The following is an 18097-nucleotide window of genomic DNA, read 5'->3' as shown; positions in this document are numbered from 1 at the left end:
AACATTTGACAACTCACCAATTACACTGGTCAACAACAAATTTGTTGTCTGCATTTTTAAGCTGATTTAGGACGAATCTGATGCGCTGAATCCAAAACTCACATTAGTTTTGTTCAATCAGGTCAAGTTTTTGAGATATGGCCACATGTCGTTTTTTACATTTTTGTTCACATGTACGCATGTGTGGAGCATTTAGAAGAAGTTGGTGCGGGTAAAATGTCATGTCAAATAATTGTTTTGATTGGAAATAATTATTTTAATGACAAGAAGTATTCAGGTACGAAAGTTCTAGGTGATTATGTCGAAAAGGGATCAGTTTGAAGTCATAAAACCTCAAAATCTTCCAAAAATTGGTGAGGCAAAGCATAAAGTTCGTGGATCAAAACTAAAGTTAATGGGGCAGATTTTGTCATAATGTGATACAAAAAAGTTGTATTTCTTGAAATAACGAACTCTGAAGAATGTACAATACCTACATGCGCCAATTTATGACATGCGCTTCTGCTCAAGCTTGGAGTGCCACAGTACGAACCCAAAGATTGGAGACTGTTCATTGACAGCAGCAAGCGATCACTGAAATGTGTTCTGCAACACAACGGCAACCAGTTTGCCTCTGTACCCATCGCTCACTCGACTACACTGAAGGAGAAGTATGAAGTGGTGAAGTACGTGCTGGAGAAAATTGGTTATGATCAGCATAAGTGGTTTATTTGTGTTGACCTGAAGATGGTGAACTTTTTGTTGGGACAACAGTCTGGCTTCACCAAGTACCCATGTTTTCTGTGCATGTGGGATAGTAGGGACCGTGCTCAGCATTACACGAAGAAGGACTGGCCTGTGCGGGAGGAATTGGTGCCATGCAAAGAAAGGAACGTCATCAACGACCCTCTGGTGGACAGAGACAGAATACTCTTCCCACCGCTGCACATCAAGCTCGGCTTAATCAAGCAGTTCACCAAGGCTCTGGACAAAGATGGTGACTGCTTCACTTACTGGTGCCAGGCTTTTCCAGGATTGACCATGGAGAAGTTGAAAGCTGGCATCTTTGATGGTTCTCAGATCCGTCAGCTCATCAGAGATCCAGAGTTCAAAAACTCAATGAACGAAGTGGAACTGGAAGCGTGGAAGACATTTGTTTTGGTAGTGAAGAACTTTCTTGGCAACAATAAGGCCAGAAACTACGCAGAACTTGTCAACAACATGCTGACTGCTTTCAGAAACCTGGGCTGCAACATGAGCATCAAGATGCACTACCTATTTTCACATATGAACCGGTTTCCTGAGAACCTGGGTTCAATGAGTGACGAGCAGGGGAGAGATTCCATCAGGACATGAAGGAGATGGAGACCAGGTATCAGGGTCGCTGGGACGCAGTCATGATGGCTGACTACTGTTGGAATCTGAAGAGAGACCTCCCTGCCGCTGAACATTCCAGGAGTTCGAAGAAACGGAAGTTCAAGCCCTGAAGTTTGAACAGTGGTGACGCAACATGCAATTTACTTGTACTTACCTTTATCAATGCCCACCATTCAGATGACAGTAATCGATGTTTCTATCATGTAATCAATAAATGTTGATGGCAAAACATTTTTTTTTCTTAAAAACATGTTTAGGATGATATGTGTTGACAAAAATCAGCTGATAATGCCACAAAAATGTAATTGATTTGTCACAAGATCTGATTTTTTCAAATCAACTTAGCACAAAAACCTGACCTGATGGAGAGAAAGCAGGATGCCATTTCCTGATTCAGCAGTGCCAGAATACCCTAATTCACTTGTAGAAATCTAGACAACATTCAGAAAGTAAAAAATTGTTGACCAGTGTTCTTTTTTCTTCTTTGTTCTTGTTCTTTTTTTTTTTGTTCTTTTTTTTTTTTTTCTTGCTTTTTATTCTTGTTTTTTTTTTTTTTTTTGTTCTTGCACATCTTGCACATCTTGCAAGTTTTTGTTCTTGCACATCCATACTTTGAAGCAACTTTTGAATCTGGAAACATCTTTTGAAATAGAGGTCCAGCATGATCTGAGACTGATATGGGCAAGTTATGTTCCACAATAAATCCACTAAAGAGAAGTTCCGCTCGGGTAACATCCTCTTCCTCGCTTGTCCCTTGTTTGGTGAAATAATTCAGAAGTGTACCGGTACTCGTGCTCGAAGATCTCTCCTTTGCAATGTCTGTGTGCCGTTTAGTTACAACTTGCTTCCGAATATCATCGCGACCTCCGTGCTCAACTGAAATATCAACGCTGCATACTGTACAATACGCATGATGAATTCCTCTTTCAGACTTTCGAATACACGGGTATTGGAGACTGTATTCGGTCTTGTACTTCTGAGACCATTTCTTGGTCTTCGTAAGCTTCTTTTCTGCCATTTCGTAATCAACATCGAGGGCTTGAAGCATCGGTAACTTCGAAGTCGATGTTCCACAGCTGCAGCGCAACTCGTAGAACTCTAGCGGCTGTTAAACACCGCACGGTGGTCGCGACCGCCGGGCTGGTACGGAGCCCAACTGCATGCAGTGAGCGTATCGCATGCATATACACTGTGCATACATACCGCATGCACTGTATTGCACACATACCGCATGCACTAAATCTCAGTGCATGATCGCATAAGCGAGATCCAGACCCAATGTTTCGCTGCTCCTCATTTGAATTTGCAATTTTTTACGTACAATTTGGTAGCAGCGAACGTTATGGAGTTACCACATGCTATACGTAGCAGATGATGCTTTTCATTCAATTCTCATACTAGTACATTCTGATTAGTGAACAGTGCAAAAATATCAAAATTTCGGGAGGATAAGGATAGTGATCGTAAGGGCGGGAGTTTGGGTGCATTTTCGGAAGCCTCCCGATGAAATCGGGAGGGTTGGCATTGCTGGAGAACTGCTCGACGAGTCGTTATTACTTCTGCCACTGAAGGTGGAGGGAGGTTGTTTTCACCTGTCTGTTTGTGAACAGGACATCTCAAAGTTGTGGATGGAGTCAGACTAAATTTGTTGGATGACTTGGTTTCGTGACGAGCAGGCAGATTAAATTTTAGTTCAGGTCCGAATCCCGATCCGGCCTATTAGTATGACACAAAACTTAAACTAAGCTTGGCAGGTGTACTTGCTCTACCAAGTGTCCTTCTCGTTTAATACCGACATGTTAGATAATTAATCTCAAGGACTTTGAATAGGACTCGACTCGATAAAACGAGAGCTTAAACCAATCCTTTAATTTCTTTTCCCCAAATGTGATGAATCGTGTCCAAAGAATAGACTTATTTGTACCATGAGCAAGAACAAAAACCATTTGGAGTTTCTGACTTCATTTTTTAATGCTGTTTAAAGTTCAAATCTACAATTACTATGCTCATTTGTAACTTTGTCTCCATCATGCATGTGTCATGCACAAGCTCTTCAATAAGTCTTCATCGTTACAAGAAAAACATACAGCCTGGTGTTGGTGCAGTGGTTAGGGTAGCGGCTTGGGATCCAAAAGGTCCTAAGTTCAAGCCCCGTTGGCCACTTGAATTAATACACACCAGGAGGTTGACTCAGCCTGTCATGACCTTCCGAGGTCAGCAAAGTGAGTACCAGTGTACTGGGCCCGGTGTATACCCCAGTTAGAATAGGTGTACCATATCCCTGTGTCGTAAGAGGCGACCAGGATTGCGTCAGGAAGGGCATCCGGAATAAAACCTGTGTCAAATCACTATGCGGATCATAATGGATGATCCGCTGTGGCGACCCCCTAACGGGAGTAGCCGAAAGAAGAAGAGTTACAAGAAAAACATGTGGTTTAATTTATATACCTTTTAACTAATTTGCATTTTCACATTTAATTTCATCTTCTACTTTAATGGGATTTGCAAAAAGGTCATGGCATCACATCCTCATATCATCACATCCCATCACAAAATCGGTATTTACCCTTGCCTTTTACACCTGTTTTGCTTTGGTAGCGGGTGCCTGAGCGTATGGAAGATAGAACTTTGAAGAGGGCATGGGAGTTGTCGCTATTAGCTTTGCATCTTTTGTTTCAATGGTGACAAGTGCAGCTCGAGTGTATGTACAATACCCTGTGATTGTTAGACGTTGAAGGATTTAATGGCTGAACTCCATGTGAAGAAAGCAAAAAGGGTTGAAGGTCTTCACTGGTTAAGATAAATTCAAATTCCCAGCATGCTTGAAATTGCTTTTCTGCATGAATGTAAAGACTTGTGCATATCCCAGAAACTTGAAGTCCATTGGATGAATTGCAATAGCTCTTAACTGAATGCACAAGTTACTAGGAAAAGGAAAGGCTTCTTGTGAAGGCCAGAGATTGCTACAGAAAATGTTACATGCTATAACTAGTTCAGAGAACACATTACCACCACACACAGTGTCCAAGTATATACTTCAATTGAAATAAAATAATGATTTTAAAGATTGTTGGAAAAAAAAATTCTGGAAGGTTAGCACGATTGAAGCGGTCTTGTAACACCACCCTATTTAACATGTCCACGTAAGCAAACTGCTTAACAGAATGGTTTTGAAAGTGCTAAGAAGGCAACATGTGTTCTCCTGGTCAAGTGTGTATATATATATATATATATATATATATATATATATATATATATATATATATATATATATATATATATATATATATATATATATATATATATATATATATATATATATATATATATATATATATATATATATATATATATATATATATATATATATATATATATATATATATATATATATATATATATATATATATATATATATATATATATATATATATATATATATATATATATATATATATATTCAAGTGAAAATAGATTTTAAAAGTTGTATAAAAAAAATTACCCCCGTGTGGGGGTGACGGTCATCTCTATAATATTTTTTACTATCATAATCGATGAACCGTTGCCAGATATCTCCTAAAATGACAGACAAGATAGGTTTTGAAAATGGCGACTTTTACAACTGTCATGACCTCGTCCCTGACCTCGAATCCGGGAAAAAATATGTCGTTGGGTATCACTCACCGACCTCTACCCACACACCAAATTTCATCAAGATCGGAAGTAAAAAGTTTTCTTTGTACCGGGAGGTGTTTTTGACCATCTTCCAGGTTACGTGGCGGCCAAACGGGACGGAAATTCAAAAATCTGTCCGGTTAGATACAAGATAATATTTTTTTACTATCATAATCAATAAACAGTTGCCGAATATCTTGTAGAATGGCAGACTAGATAGGTTTTGAAAATGGCGATTTTTACAACTTACGTGACCTCATGACCTTGACCCTGACCTTGAACCCAGACAAAAGTTATATCGTTGTGCAACACTCATCGACCTCTACCCACATACTAAGTTTCATCAAGATTGGAAAGAAAAATTGTTGACGGACGGACGGACATTTGGTTCGGCTTTGTTCGGTCATCTCGGTAGAGATGACCTAATAAATGAATTCTTGAATTTACCGGTTTTTAACACCGTTAAGTGTTGATTACGCCACATATTACATGTTATTCGTGCCGACTTGGCTGCTTTAACATCCTTAATAAATAACCCTGGGGGGGATTGACTTATTTCCCCAACAGGCATGGTGAAAATGAGGGATTGGGGGAAGGGGCCATGCCCCGCCCTCCCCCCCCCCCCCATTCCAGAAGTAGTACGGTCACAAGGAGCACAACTTAAGTTAATGGCATGATCCTTGTGTTTAATGAAGACTTTGGTCTGCATATGGCCATCGGTTTCTGAGAAGATTTTAAGATAAACTAGAACTGCCACTTTATAACTGCTGGCAGTGATGACCGGGTACCCAGTCCGTCCGCCTTTGATACAACATGGGACTTTCTGCAGATGACAGTCGCAAAGTTCCGCATTGAAAGGATAAGCGGTGCCAGAGAAAACATTATTTAATAGTGATACAAACACAGGCCTGCTTCGAGAGGGCGCGGAACAGACGAGTTACGAACCGGGCAGCACAAAGCATTCAATTTCGTTATTACTGGCTTCCAGATTCAAATAATTAAATAATTCTGGCTCCCAAACCGCGTGACCGATCAGGTTGAAATTTTAAACTTTTGTTTCGCATGTCACCTGAATTATAAATGTGAAGTTTCGCATATATAGAGGCAGCGGTTCCAGAGTAAACATTAATTAATATTTATCCTTCAATCCAAGATGGCGGCCAAACCATGTGACTTGTGATGTCATGATTTGCACCATGTGTGCAAACACGATGGTGGATGATAACTGCAAATTTTCGCTTCTCCAGGTTAAGCAGTTCCAGAGAAAACATTATTTAATATTTTTCTTAAAACCAACATGGCTGCCAAACCCTGGGCCCGATCCCGTTGAAATTTCAAATCCTCATTCCGCATGAGCGTTCCACCATAAACTTGATGTTTCACATTTATTGATGCAGTAGTTCAAGAGTAAACATTAATTAATATTTTTCCTTCAATCCAATATGGCTGCCAAACGTTGCGTCGTACCTCAAAAGGGGGTGAGAACTTTTTATTCGTCATGGAGAGGCAGTCATAGTGGTCGAGTTTCGCCTGGATCTGTTCAGCCGTTTCAGAGAAAAAGACGTTTGAAGATATTGTTTTTCAATCCAAGATGGCTGACGAACCATGTGACCTATGACATCAGAAATTTATATTCTGCTTCCAACTGGGTATTGGAACACGTTTGTGAAGTTTCGTGTTAATCGGTAAAGGTGCGTTTTTCTATCCAAGATGGCCACCAAACCATGTGACGTCTGATGTCATAATTTTTACCATGCGTGCATACACAATGGTAGATGATAATTACAAATTTTTGATTCGTTTGGTTCAGCGGTTCCAGAGAAAACATTATTTAATATTTTTCTTAAATCCAAGATGGCGGCCAAACCGTCTAACGTATCAATTCGAAATTAACAAACTTATATCGCCTACGTGTCCCGAATATAGTTCTGAAATCTCCCCTTCATCCGACCAGCGCTTCTGGAGAAGAAGATGTTTGAAGGTTTTAGGGTTTTTTCAAGATGGCCGCCGAACCATGTGACCGATCAAGAAGAAATTAACAAACTTGAGAAAGGACCTCATGGGGAATATATGTGTGAAGTTTCGTCTTCATCTGTCTTGCCCTTCTGGAGAAGAAGATTTTTAAAATTTATTCATTTTCGATCCAAGATGGCTGCCGAACCTTGTGACCTATGATATCATAAATTTAAATTCTGCTTTCCATCGTCGACCCGAATAAGTGTGTGAAGTTTCGTGTAAATCGGATAAAGTCTATTTTTCTATCCAAGATGGCCGCCAAACCATGTGACTTCTGAGGTAAAAAATTTTTACCATGTATGCAGACTTGAGTGAGGAAGGCACTTGCAAATTTTAGCTTCGATGGCTTATGAAATTCCAGAGAAAACATTATTTAATATTTTTCTTAAATCCAACATGGCGGCCAAACCATGTGACCTATCACTTCGAAATTAACAAACTTGCATCGCATACATGTCACGAATATAGTTCTGAAATCTCGACTTCATTGGACCAGCGCTTCTGGAGAAGATGTTTGAAGGTTTTAGGGTTTTTTCAAGATGGCCGCCAAACCATGTGACGTATCAACAACAAATTAACCAACTTGAAAGAGGACCTTAGGGGGAATGTACCTGTAAAGTTTCACCTTAATCTGCCTAGCCCTTCTGGAGAAGAAGATTTTTAAAAAAAAAACACTAAAAAACAAGATGGCGGCCGAATTACGTCATCGATGACGTCAAAAAAAACATTTTTGACGATGAATTTTGGTGTAGATGACGCTCAGAATTTTTCAGATTTTTCCTATATGGCGTTCTACTTGACGAATTTTCACCGGTATATCGCTTCACCTATGACGTCACGAAAAATCACACGTGTTCCCCATAGGGAGCTTAGTAAAATGTATCAAGAGAAAAATTTTTCCATTGCACGGTTTCCGAGATACAGATGTCCAAAGTTTATCGCTTTTTTCAAGATGGCGACCGTACCACGTGACCAATGACGTCATAATTATAACGTGATTGTGCTATCAAAAAAGATACATACTATGGTGAAAATTTCCTGTCGATCGGACTTAGTGTTCCAGAGAAAATGATTTTTAAAGCGAAAAAGGGTGCAAATTGCCGGCGGAATAATAATAATAATAATAATAATAATAATAACAAATAAACTTAAGAAAAACAATAGGGTACCCTGTACTGACAGGGTACCCTAATTACCTGAATAAGGCAAAACCCCCCTTTTCAGACTCTGATAGGGGGTGGATCTGGATGAGGAGCACAACCCCATGAAACCTTAAGGTTCGTATATATTGTACCAAATTTGGTCAATGTCGGTCATGTAGTTTGTGAGGAAAATGTTTTAGTGAATGAGAGATGAGGGGAGATATGGCCATGGAGAGCAAAACTTAAGGTTAAGGCATGGTCACGATACCCCATGGCCAGTTTGCCCTGAATCAGACTGTCAATTTCTGAGAAGAGGATTTTTGAATGAAATACCAATATTTGGGGCAAAACCACCCTTAACATGGGTGCATCCAAATGGGATGTGCAATCCCATGAGACTTTACTGTCCTGATACATTGTACCAAATTTGGTCTATCTCGCTCAGGTCGTTGTGAAAATGAGGGATTTGAGGAGTGGGCCCATGCTCCCCCTTAGTGGGGGAGATACGACAATGAGGAGCACAACTTTAGGTTAGGGCATGGTCATGATGCCTCTTGGCAAGTTTGGTCTGGTTGTTAAGAACATTTTAAAATAAAATACCAATATTTGGGGCAATCCCCCCCCCCTTTATAAGGGTGCATCCAGATGGGGAACACAACCCCTATGAGACCTTGTTGTCCTGATGCCTCATACCAACTTTGGTCCATATCGGTCGGGTAGTTTGTGAGATGTTTTAGTTAAATGTTCATGGTAGGTACGGACGGACGGATGGACACTGGGACCCACTGAGTTTATTTCAGAAAAAAAACCTAAAAATAGTAAGTTCCCTCTTTGGAACGATTTTCAATTTTGTTTGACTGCCAGATAGGCAGAGAGCATAAAAATAAGTAAATAAATAAACAAATTACCTCACTCCTCTCTGCACTTTGGTGATCTGATGAATTCAGACAAAGTACTGTTAAATTACAGGTTCATTTTCCAATTAATGTTAAAAAAAGTAATACTCGATTCAAATAAGTTATTCCTCCATCAAAAACTGACGTTTGTGGACAGACGGAGAGCGCATTACTATTTTTATTCATCAAGTTCTGAGGTTATCTGCATTTCTCAGACACAAGTATGCTCCACCATCAAGTACATATGTTCATGCTGCACCTCTTGCAACCACAACCAGCCCCTTGTGCCTATGAAAGCATGAGATAATTCGAGCACAGAAAATATGGGCATTGAGGGCTCATACCTCTAAACTTCAGCATCATTCTTCAATGAGATGCAGTTCGAGTCCAGATTTCCCACTTGGATCCGAGTCTTCTAGTTTTGGCCCTGCAAAGCTTGGCATAATACTAGTTAGTCCCTTTCCCCAGTGATCCATTTGAGACACCCATATACTTCTCTATCTTGCTCCTGCAGATGTCCTTGAAAACAATTGTGGCTGTTTAAGCACGGGCCTCAAAGTAACGCACTGCTGCTTGCTGGTGTTCAATTCATTCGTGGCTTCTTTGCCAGAACTAGCCCCTTGTGCATGTCACAAATAATTGATATTGCGATGTCCTTTCATCAATTCTTATCCGACTGCTGAGACGGTGTTATGCACAAGTTTTGTGGTGACATTATCAATGCAGAGGCCAAAATAAACCAACTAAAATATGTTCAAGAACAGAACATCACATTGATCACATTATAGCAACAAGTTGACTATGAGGAAGCAATATGGTGCATTTGTTAAAGATGTACTACAGCTAAGTTAAATGACAAAATAGATCGCATCAGTGCAACCAAATTAAATGTTAAAATCACTGTAGGTTTCTTAAATTCTCTTAATACGTGACTGCCAAAATGACATATAAATGCTAAATGAGGCCTTTTGCACACACGCCATATGCGCCTTTTCAGTGACTCGGTTCTGCTGGCTGGGCACTTGATCTGCCGTCGCTAGCGTGAAATCCGGAATTCAAATCGTCTTTTACACATAATTTTCAGCATTTAGTGGAAAGAGTGGAGATATAATTTCTGCTATGGCCCCAGAACCAAACACATATATATATATATATATATATATATATATATATATATAATATATATATTATATATAATATATATATTATATATATATATTATATATATATATATATATATATATATATATATATTATATATATATATATATATATATATATATATATATATACACACAAGAACACTCACAGTCCATGCAACTTCACTCCCACTCCTCCCTCCTCATCCTACTTTCCCAAACATGATTAATCGTAAATATCATCATTTTAAAATTACCCTGTGCATCGACAAGCAATCGGATATGACCTTCCTGTCGGTGATAAGAAGCACAAAGGTTTGGGTAGGACACTCTATAGTCTATGAACCTTCGACCCTTTCACCGGCTTACCTGGTTGGGAGTTTACATTGTGAGCAGTGGCTTGTTCAGCGAGCTGAGAAACGTCTCCAAGACTTTTGTTGTGCAGAGGTACAGCCCTTTCTCTCAGGTACTTTTCCAAGCATTTTCAGCTTATTTCACAAGCCCTGCGAGCCATTTTAGATAACAATACTGATCTACAGACGATATACTTTCATATGATGTCCTGAACACCAGTGCTTCCTGAGGCCAAGCATTCTGGGGCAGAATGTCATTTCAAAAGTGCTGCATTAATATTTATCCACATGAAAAGCATTTGTACTGCACCTTCAGGAAAGAAAAGAGCCATTGCTTAATATTACACCTCTAAGTACACCTTCCTTATCTTTGTTGGAAACTTCACCGAAGTTTATTCACCTAAGTGTTTAACTCGGTGAAGTTTCCAACTTCACCTAGTTAAAAAGAACGAACCATTTATACCGGATACTTGCACAACATTATTCACTGCAAACCCACAAAGTTCAAAATGAGTAAAAACATTCTGCACTTCAAGATCATTTCTCATCATACTCCCAACATGTAATATTGCCATTTTGTGTTTGAATAATTTCGAGACGCAAACAGCACAAAGAAAAAAAAAAGAAAAAAAAAAAAAAAAACTTTATTCAAGTCATGTTTCAGGTTGGAGCACTTACGAATGACCCTGAAATGTTTCATAAAAGTAAATAATTACAAATGAGCAATGTTAATGGACCCAAGCTACATTAGAATTCCACCATTATTCCTTTCCTGACTTGGTTGGTCAAGAAACACTTTGCAGGTGCTTTGCTAGAAGCACAAACTATATTTACAGCAGGTCAGTGCTTAATCCAAAGACATTTGGACTGATTTTTCAAAATGAACCTTACATGTCACAACACTGTCCTTATTAATCCCAACTTTACAACCATGTGAGACAGATTCATTAAAGTCACACCAAACTTCGATTCTAGTCTAGGTGGTTCAAAGAGTTAAAAAATAAACTGAACAAGGGTCTACCTTTGGTGCAAGACATGTTTAACTGCTTAGATGAATATATACACAATTTGATGCTTCAAGGCAAAAACAAAAAAAAATATCCCACTGCTGGGCATTCAGAAATACAAGGCCATAAAAATTTGGCCTGCAGAGACCTCAAGTTGACAGTCCATTTATAACAAAGAGCAAGCAACAACAAAGAAGAAACGTTTCCTACTTTTCCGAAATATTTGAATCATCTTCGAAAATTGACAACCTGTTGATCTGCTACCCAAATAAAAAGAAAACCACAAAATGAATACATTTGTAAACATTTTGGCAGCAAGGGCAGTGTATGCACGGCACAAACGCAGATGGGTAGATGCTGTATCCAAGAAAGTGAACATTAAATACATTGTACAATAATAATAATAATAATAATAATAATAATAATAATAATACCGGCATTACAATATAACTTGCTCATAAAAATGGCATTTGTTAAAGTCATTATGTATACCGCAAGTTTAACAGGAAACTGAATGATCAGGTAAAAGAAATGGATGTACAGTTCAAATGGCATCCATAATTCCGAGTGCAGCTTCTCATTTGCTCAAATTGAGCTCCAAAGTGAAACAATTACATACAGTTGCCACTGGAGACGAAAACCGCAATATAGTCACATCTCCCCCTTAAATAATTGATTTTATTTTCCCAAACCTATCTTCTTAGCTTCAGTTTCATAGATCAACAACCTCCACATCTTCGCCACAAAAAACTCAGCTTCGTCATCCAATACCTTTAAAACAAACAAACAAACAAAAAATGATAAATGAGAGCCATTCCAACTTGTTCTTCTGGTCGTAAGCAATATTTGATGAGTTTAACAAGTCTGATTTTAAACTTGAGTGATTAAAACTACTAGCTGTGACATCAGACAAAGCAATTAATTGATTCAACTGCCTATTAAAATGGTATAAAGTTGGCGATGATGAAAAGATATATATTATATATATATATATATATATATATATATATATATATATATATATATATATATATATATATATATATACATATATATACACACATACATATTAGCAGGTTATGCTTACACATTGTGGAAGCATACAGACCGTGCTTCCCCATTGTCTCGAGTCGGTCACCTACATTTTATTTATATTTTCATTTACGGATGCTTTCCGACGGTTCTGTGATTTTTTCCTGGTGTATCAGCTTTGATGTCCATCGGCACACAAAATTTCACATTTCTACATCACCCGGAATCTTTAATATCGGTCAGTGAGTCAGTGGTTACATATCTAGACTAATAAAAGGGTGTGTGTGTGCGTGTGCGTGTGTGTGGTCCATAACTCCAAAACTATAAAACCTGAAGCACTTTCCATGCATACTTTCCATACTTTCCATAAAACAGCCTGAAACTTTCCATGCATACTAAGAAAACTCCAAGGAAGAGCAAGAGTGAAAATTGGGTGTTTGCGTTAATTAACCCCCCCCCCCCCCTTTCGAAGATAATTCATGGCCTTATTTAATTATATCCTTCATCAGGCAATCCTCGGCCACCTCGCTGTCTGGGATCTTAAGGCGTTTCTCGGGTAGCTCGCTGGGGTCTGAAGCCGCCATGTTTTTGGCCTGCTCAACCATGATTTGATTTGGAACAGGCCGCAACAATTTCTTAATGATAAATAGATGTAAGCTCCAGATTTCAAAATATCAGCAGTTCCGACTGAAAAAAAAGTGTTGATTTGTTCAATTCAGATATTGCACTGGTGTTTCCGGGTGCATCAATGTATCGACGGCAATTGGTAATCGCTTGCCAAGCCAGACGTTCCGTTGGAGTGCTTGAGTGATTAAAAGCCACTTACCAAGCTGTACAGTACAGTTCGTGTCCTGATCGGGATGTGCAGTTGAGTTACTACAAGGTAAAGGTACGGATACAGCACACACGGACGTGGTACATATGGGTACATTTGGATCTGTACGGACGCTCCGCGGGTGTGGACATGCTATGCCTGTTGCGGGCGTGGTGGCGGCAAAGTTTTAGCCCATATCTTATGGAGATTCTATCAGGTTTTCCTGAACGAAACATGGCGATGGACAAAATTAATCGTGCCAAAAGGCAGAGAAAGGTTATGACATTGTGCAAAGATATCGAGTTGTTAGAAACATCAGCAAAGAAGTGAAAGTGCGGCATCTATGGGCAGCCATTATGGGATCAATGAATCAACTGTGTGTAAACGTGAATCAAATATCCGTGAAAGGGTTCCTGCAAGAAAAGGGCAAAAGGCTCATTCCAATCCAGTGATCCTCGTATTGAAAGGATGGAAAAAAAAAACGCTTAATGTTTGGATCGAAGACCAAACCAATCCTTTCTTTCGTGATGAATGTCTGGACCTCTTCTTTGAGAGACTTTGGGGAATCCTTTGTTGTGGGCCTTAATAGCTCAAAAGCCTTTGACAGAGTTTGGCATCGGGGTCTGATATCCAAGCTTCCCTCTTTCCGCTTTCCTCCTTCACTCTGTTCTCTCATATCGAGCTCTCTCCGACCGCTCTATCTCCGTAATTGTTGATGGTTCAACGTCCCCCCCTCCCCCTATCAACACGGGTGTCCCTCAGAGTTCCGTCCTGTCTGCAACACTGTTCCTTTTATTTATTTATCTTCTCTCTTCTCTTCTCTTCTCATTCTCTCCCTCTCATCTTCTTTGAAAGCTCTACAATTACACAATGTGATAAATAAACATACTCGGTACTATGCTAACATCAAATTTATCCTGGAATCCACACGACGCAAATAGCTAAGTATGTCTCAAGGAAATTAGGAGTCATGTTTAGACGTCGAAGATTCTTCTCTGAACAGTTGCTCCAACTATATAAAAGGATTGATTCATCCTTGTATAGAGAGTGTACTGCTCTCACATCTGGGGAGGTTCCAGCTCCACATACTTACTGGACAGAATTGAATAAAAAGTTATTCGACTTGACAACTCCACCAATGTAACCTCAAAACTAGGCCTGCTCAAATTGTGCCGCATAGTAGGCTCCCTTTCTCTTTTCTACAGATATTACTTTGGTTTCTGCTCGCAACAACTTGCTGCTTGTGTACCTCCACCACTCGCGAGACCAAGGAATACTCGACAAGGAATACCAACAGCCATCACAAGTTCGATATCCACATCTTTCTAACCTCCACTCTCCAACCCCCCCCCCCCCAATACAGCATCACCATCATCTCCAAGCTAAGTATTGTGTTTTTATTTCCGGCAGAGTACAGTATGAACCAGTACGTAATATGTTTACCCTCACCCACCTTGCTGTTTCTGAATAAATTTAAAAGGTAAAACGCTTATGTTTTTGTTTCCTTTACACAGCATCTATTTCAATGTTAACACACACACACACACACACACACACACACACACACACACACACACACACACACACACACACACACACACACACACACACACACACACACACACACACACACACACACACACACACACACACACACACACACACACACACGGATCTGGAAACCATTTGCATTCAACATACAGATGTCCCAAAAGTCAGTTATGTCGTTAAGTATGTGTGTAGTCAGATCCCCTTCCTTTTGTCTCGTGGGAGAATCAAAGGTGTGCGTTGCGATTTCTTTTTAGTTAGGTTATTAAATCTTTCCATCCAACGAACCCTCCAACAAGCCATCTAACAACCATCCCATCTGCATGACTCCTCAGCCCATCACAATCCACCACCAACCAGCTGCCTTCTCGCATCCTGACGTGCCAAGGCAAGATTTTGCGGTTCCGGTTTCTCGGCTTCCACAGACGTTGTAACTTTCACGACTTTTTGCAACGTTGATATTGTTACTCGTCAAGTATGAACCGACGTGGAAGAGTGGCTAGTGTTTCCCGGCAGGGGCCAAGGCCCCGCCCCGGAAAGGTATGCCGTGGGACCCTGTCCAATCAAAGGCGGACAGCGAGGTGTGCTCACCAAGGCCCCTCCCCGCTGAGGGAGGTCCTTAAATTCCCGAGCACTCTCTGAGGCAGAGGTCTTTTTGGGGTCTTGGAGAGTTTTGGTGGGTCCTTTTGGAGGGTTTTTGCTGTCACGAAAGGGGTTTTTGCTGTTACGAAGGTCATCGAGACAGCGAACGTGTCTCTGCTGGCCCTCTAAAAGGAAGGAAAGAGCGACCCTGACCACCCCCCCCCCCCACCTCCGTGGACTCCGCTACTCAACACCCGAGCTCCGCCACAAACGAGTCCCACATGTGCGACTGGGGACCAAACCAGCGACCATTGTCAGGTGCCACAGCAAGGAGTACCCCCTTTCTCTGACGGCCAGGTACCCAACTTCGCTCTGACCCCCAGCTTGTCTCTCTCCTCAGCTGCTCCTGAGAGCAGCTCTCTCTCTCTCCTCAGAGGGTCCAATAAAGAACTCTGGGTTTATTTTAATTTGTGTGTGTGTCTGCGTGTGGGCCCGTCTAAGTAGAACTGAATAAGTGTTTTTATATCATTGCAAATACTTCTTGCATATTCGCATCGTCTTGCTTTGTGTCTTCATTTACTGCCGAGGTTGGCAACCTGCGGCCCGCGAGCTCCTTCCATGCGGCCCGCGAGCTCCTTCCATGCGGCCCGCGGCGCCTTGTCCGGATTTCCATGAGGTGCGGCCCGCGAAACATTTTTCTGAACTGACGGCAAATTTAACATATGTGGACATATGATTCTTCCACATGTATCACAGTCTCTGGACGTCACAATAAATTATTTTCGCTTCTAGTCCACTAAACTTGGTCTTAAATATTTTTTCGTTGTTGTTTCAGATGGCTGAAGGTACTCTCACTATGAAGAAGAGGAAGCTGTTAGACGAGAACCGCTCCTTCAAAAAGGAATGGGAAGCGTTCTTCTTCGTCGAGCGCAAGGGAAAGGCTTTGTGTATCATCTGCCACGAGACCGTCGCCGTCATGAAGGTGTGTAACGTGAAGCGTCACTTCACTTCGGTGCACCCCAAGCAAGCTGCGTTGCCTGACGACAAGAAGAAGGCAGAGTTCGGGCGTCTGAGTACCCAGCTGGAGAAGCAGAGTGCCTTCATGAAGAGGAGCGTCTCTTCGACGCAAGCGGCTGCTCAGAGCAACACTCGGGCCAGCTACCGTGTTGCACACCTTGTGGCCACCAGCCTCAAACCGTTTACCGAAGGTGAATTCCTCAAGGAGTGCATGATGGCCGTGGTTGAGGACGTGTGTAATGACAAGTCGAGAAAGTTTGCGGCCATCAGCCTGTCTGCCAGGAGCTTGACCCGCCGCATAGAGGAGATGGCCGCCGATGTCCGGGGCACCCTGAAGGACATGTGTCAGTCCGCTCGCTTCTTCTCCATCGCCTTGGACGAGTCGACTGACATCAAGGACACGGCTCTGCTTGCCATCTTCTTCCGCGACGGCAGGGAGGACTTCGTCATCTTTGAGGAGTTCATCCGACTCATCCTACTCAGCGGTACCACCACTGGCGCCGACGTGTGCAAGGCAGTCACAGACTGGCTGAAGGAGGCCGACCTCGACCTCTCTCGCATGTGCGGCATCACGACCGACGGAGCTCCCACCATGGTCGGGGACAAGAAAGGCTTTGCGGCGCTTGTGAAGTACCTGCGCAGCCTTGGACACCAGCAGGATGTGAAGCGCTTTCACTGTCTAGTGCACCAGGAAGCTCTGTGCGCCAAGTCTGTGACCATTACGGAGGTCATGACTGTCGTCGTCAGGGCGGTGAACTTTGTTTGCGCCCGTGCTTTCAACCACAGACAGTTCCGCGATCTCCTGGCTGACGCTGAGGCAGAGTTCGGCGACCTGATCTACTTCTGCGAGGTCCGTCGGCTCAGCCGAGGAAAGATGTTGGAGAGAGTCTTCAGCCTGAGGGATGAGCTGGTGTCTTTCCTGCGGGAGAAGGGCAATCCTGTCCTTCAGTTCGAGGATCCCGCATGGGTGTGACCTCGGGTTCCTGGTGGACATTACTAGACATCTAAACGAGCTGAACATCCATCTGCAGGGTAAAGATGTCTTGGTACCTGACCTCCTCGCCTTCGTGAAGGCATTCGAATGCAAACTTCGCCTGTGGGAGCATCAGCTCAACCAGAACAAATTCACTCACTTCGCCCGATTGGCTGAGCTGCGCCCGACCCCCGCTGCCTGCCGTCACTACGCCGCTGCCCTGTCTGAGCTGCGAGGCGAGTTCGAGAGACGCTTCAAAGATGTGCGCATCTGTGAGAAAGAGTTCAAGCTATTCTCCGCTCCCTTTTAAGTGGATTCTGTGGATGTGGCTGACGACCTTTAGCTGGAGCTCATTGAGCTCCAGTGCTCAGAGAGCCACCGCACAAAGTTTGCTCTTTTGTCTCCAATGAAGTTCTGGCACTCGCTCTCAGCCTCCCGTGCTTTCCCGGCTCTTGTTAGGGAGGCCCTGCGCTGAGCTTCATTGTTCGGGTCCACATAATCTTGCGAGCAGCTGTTCAGTCGCATGAAGCTGACGAAGAACAAGACG

At 41.8% G+C, this 18097-nt stretch overlaps 1 protein-coding gene across 9 annotated transcripts in view; it reads right to left on the bottom strand.

Annotated features, from left to right (window-relative positions):
- Window positions 1-11202: 11202 nt before the first annotated feature.
- RBM25 (RNA binding motif protein 25) overlaps window positions 11203-18097 on the bottom strand; it is a 59450-nt gene continuing 52555 nt past the window's right edge. For all 9 annotated transcript variants that reach the window (XM_085896156.1, XM_085896157.1, XM_085896158.1 and 6 more), the window contains one exon: window positions 11203-12355. In XM_085896156.1, coding sequence (XP_085752282.1) covers window positions 12263-12355 — 93 coding nt within the window. In that variant the 3' untranslated portion in view covers window positions 11203-12262. The remainder of the gene's footprint in view (window positions 12356-18097) is intronic.

This window comes from Eptatretus burgeri, chromosome 9 (genome assembly GCF_056783735.1).
Source record: "Eptatretus burgeri isolate ZD-2024b chromosome 9, Ebu_testis_v1, whole genome shotgun sequence".
NCBI lineage: Eukaryota > Metazoa > Chordata > Myxini > Myxiniformes > Myxinidae > Eptatretus > Eptatretus burgeri.
This window is presented reverse-complemented; position numbering and strand designations above follow the sequence as displayed.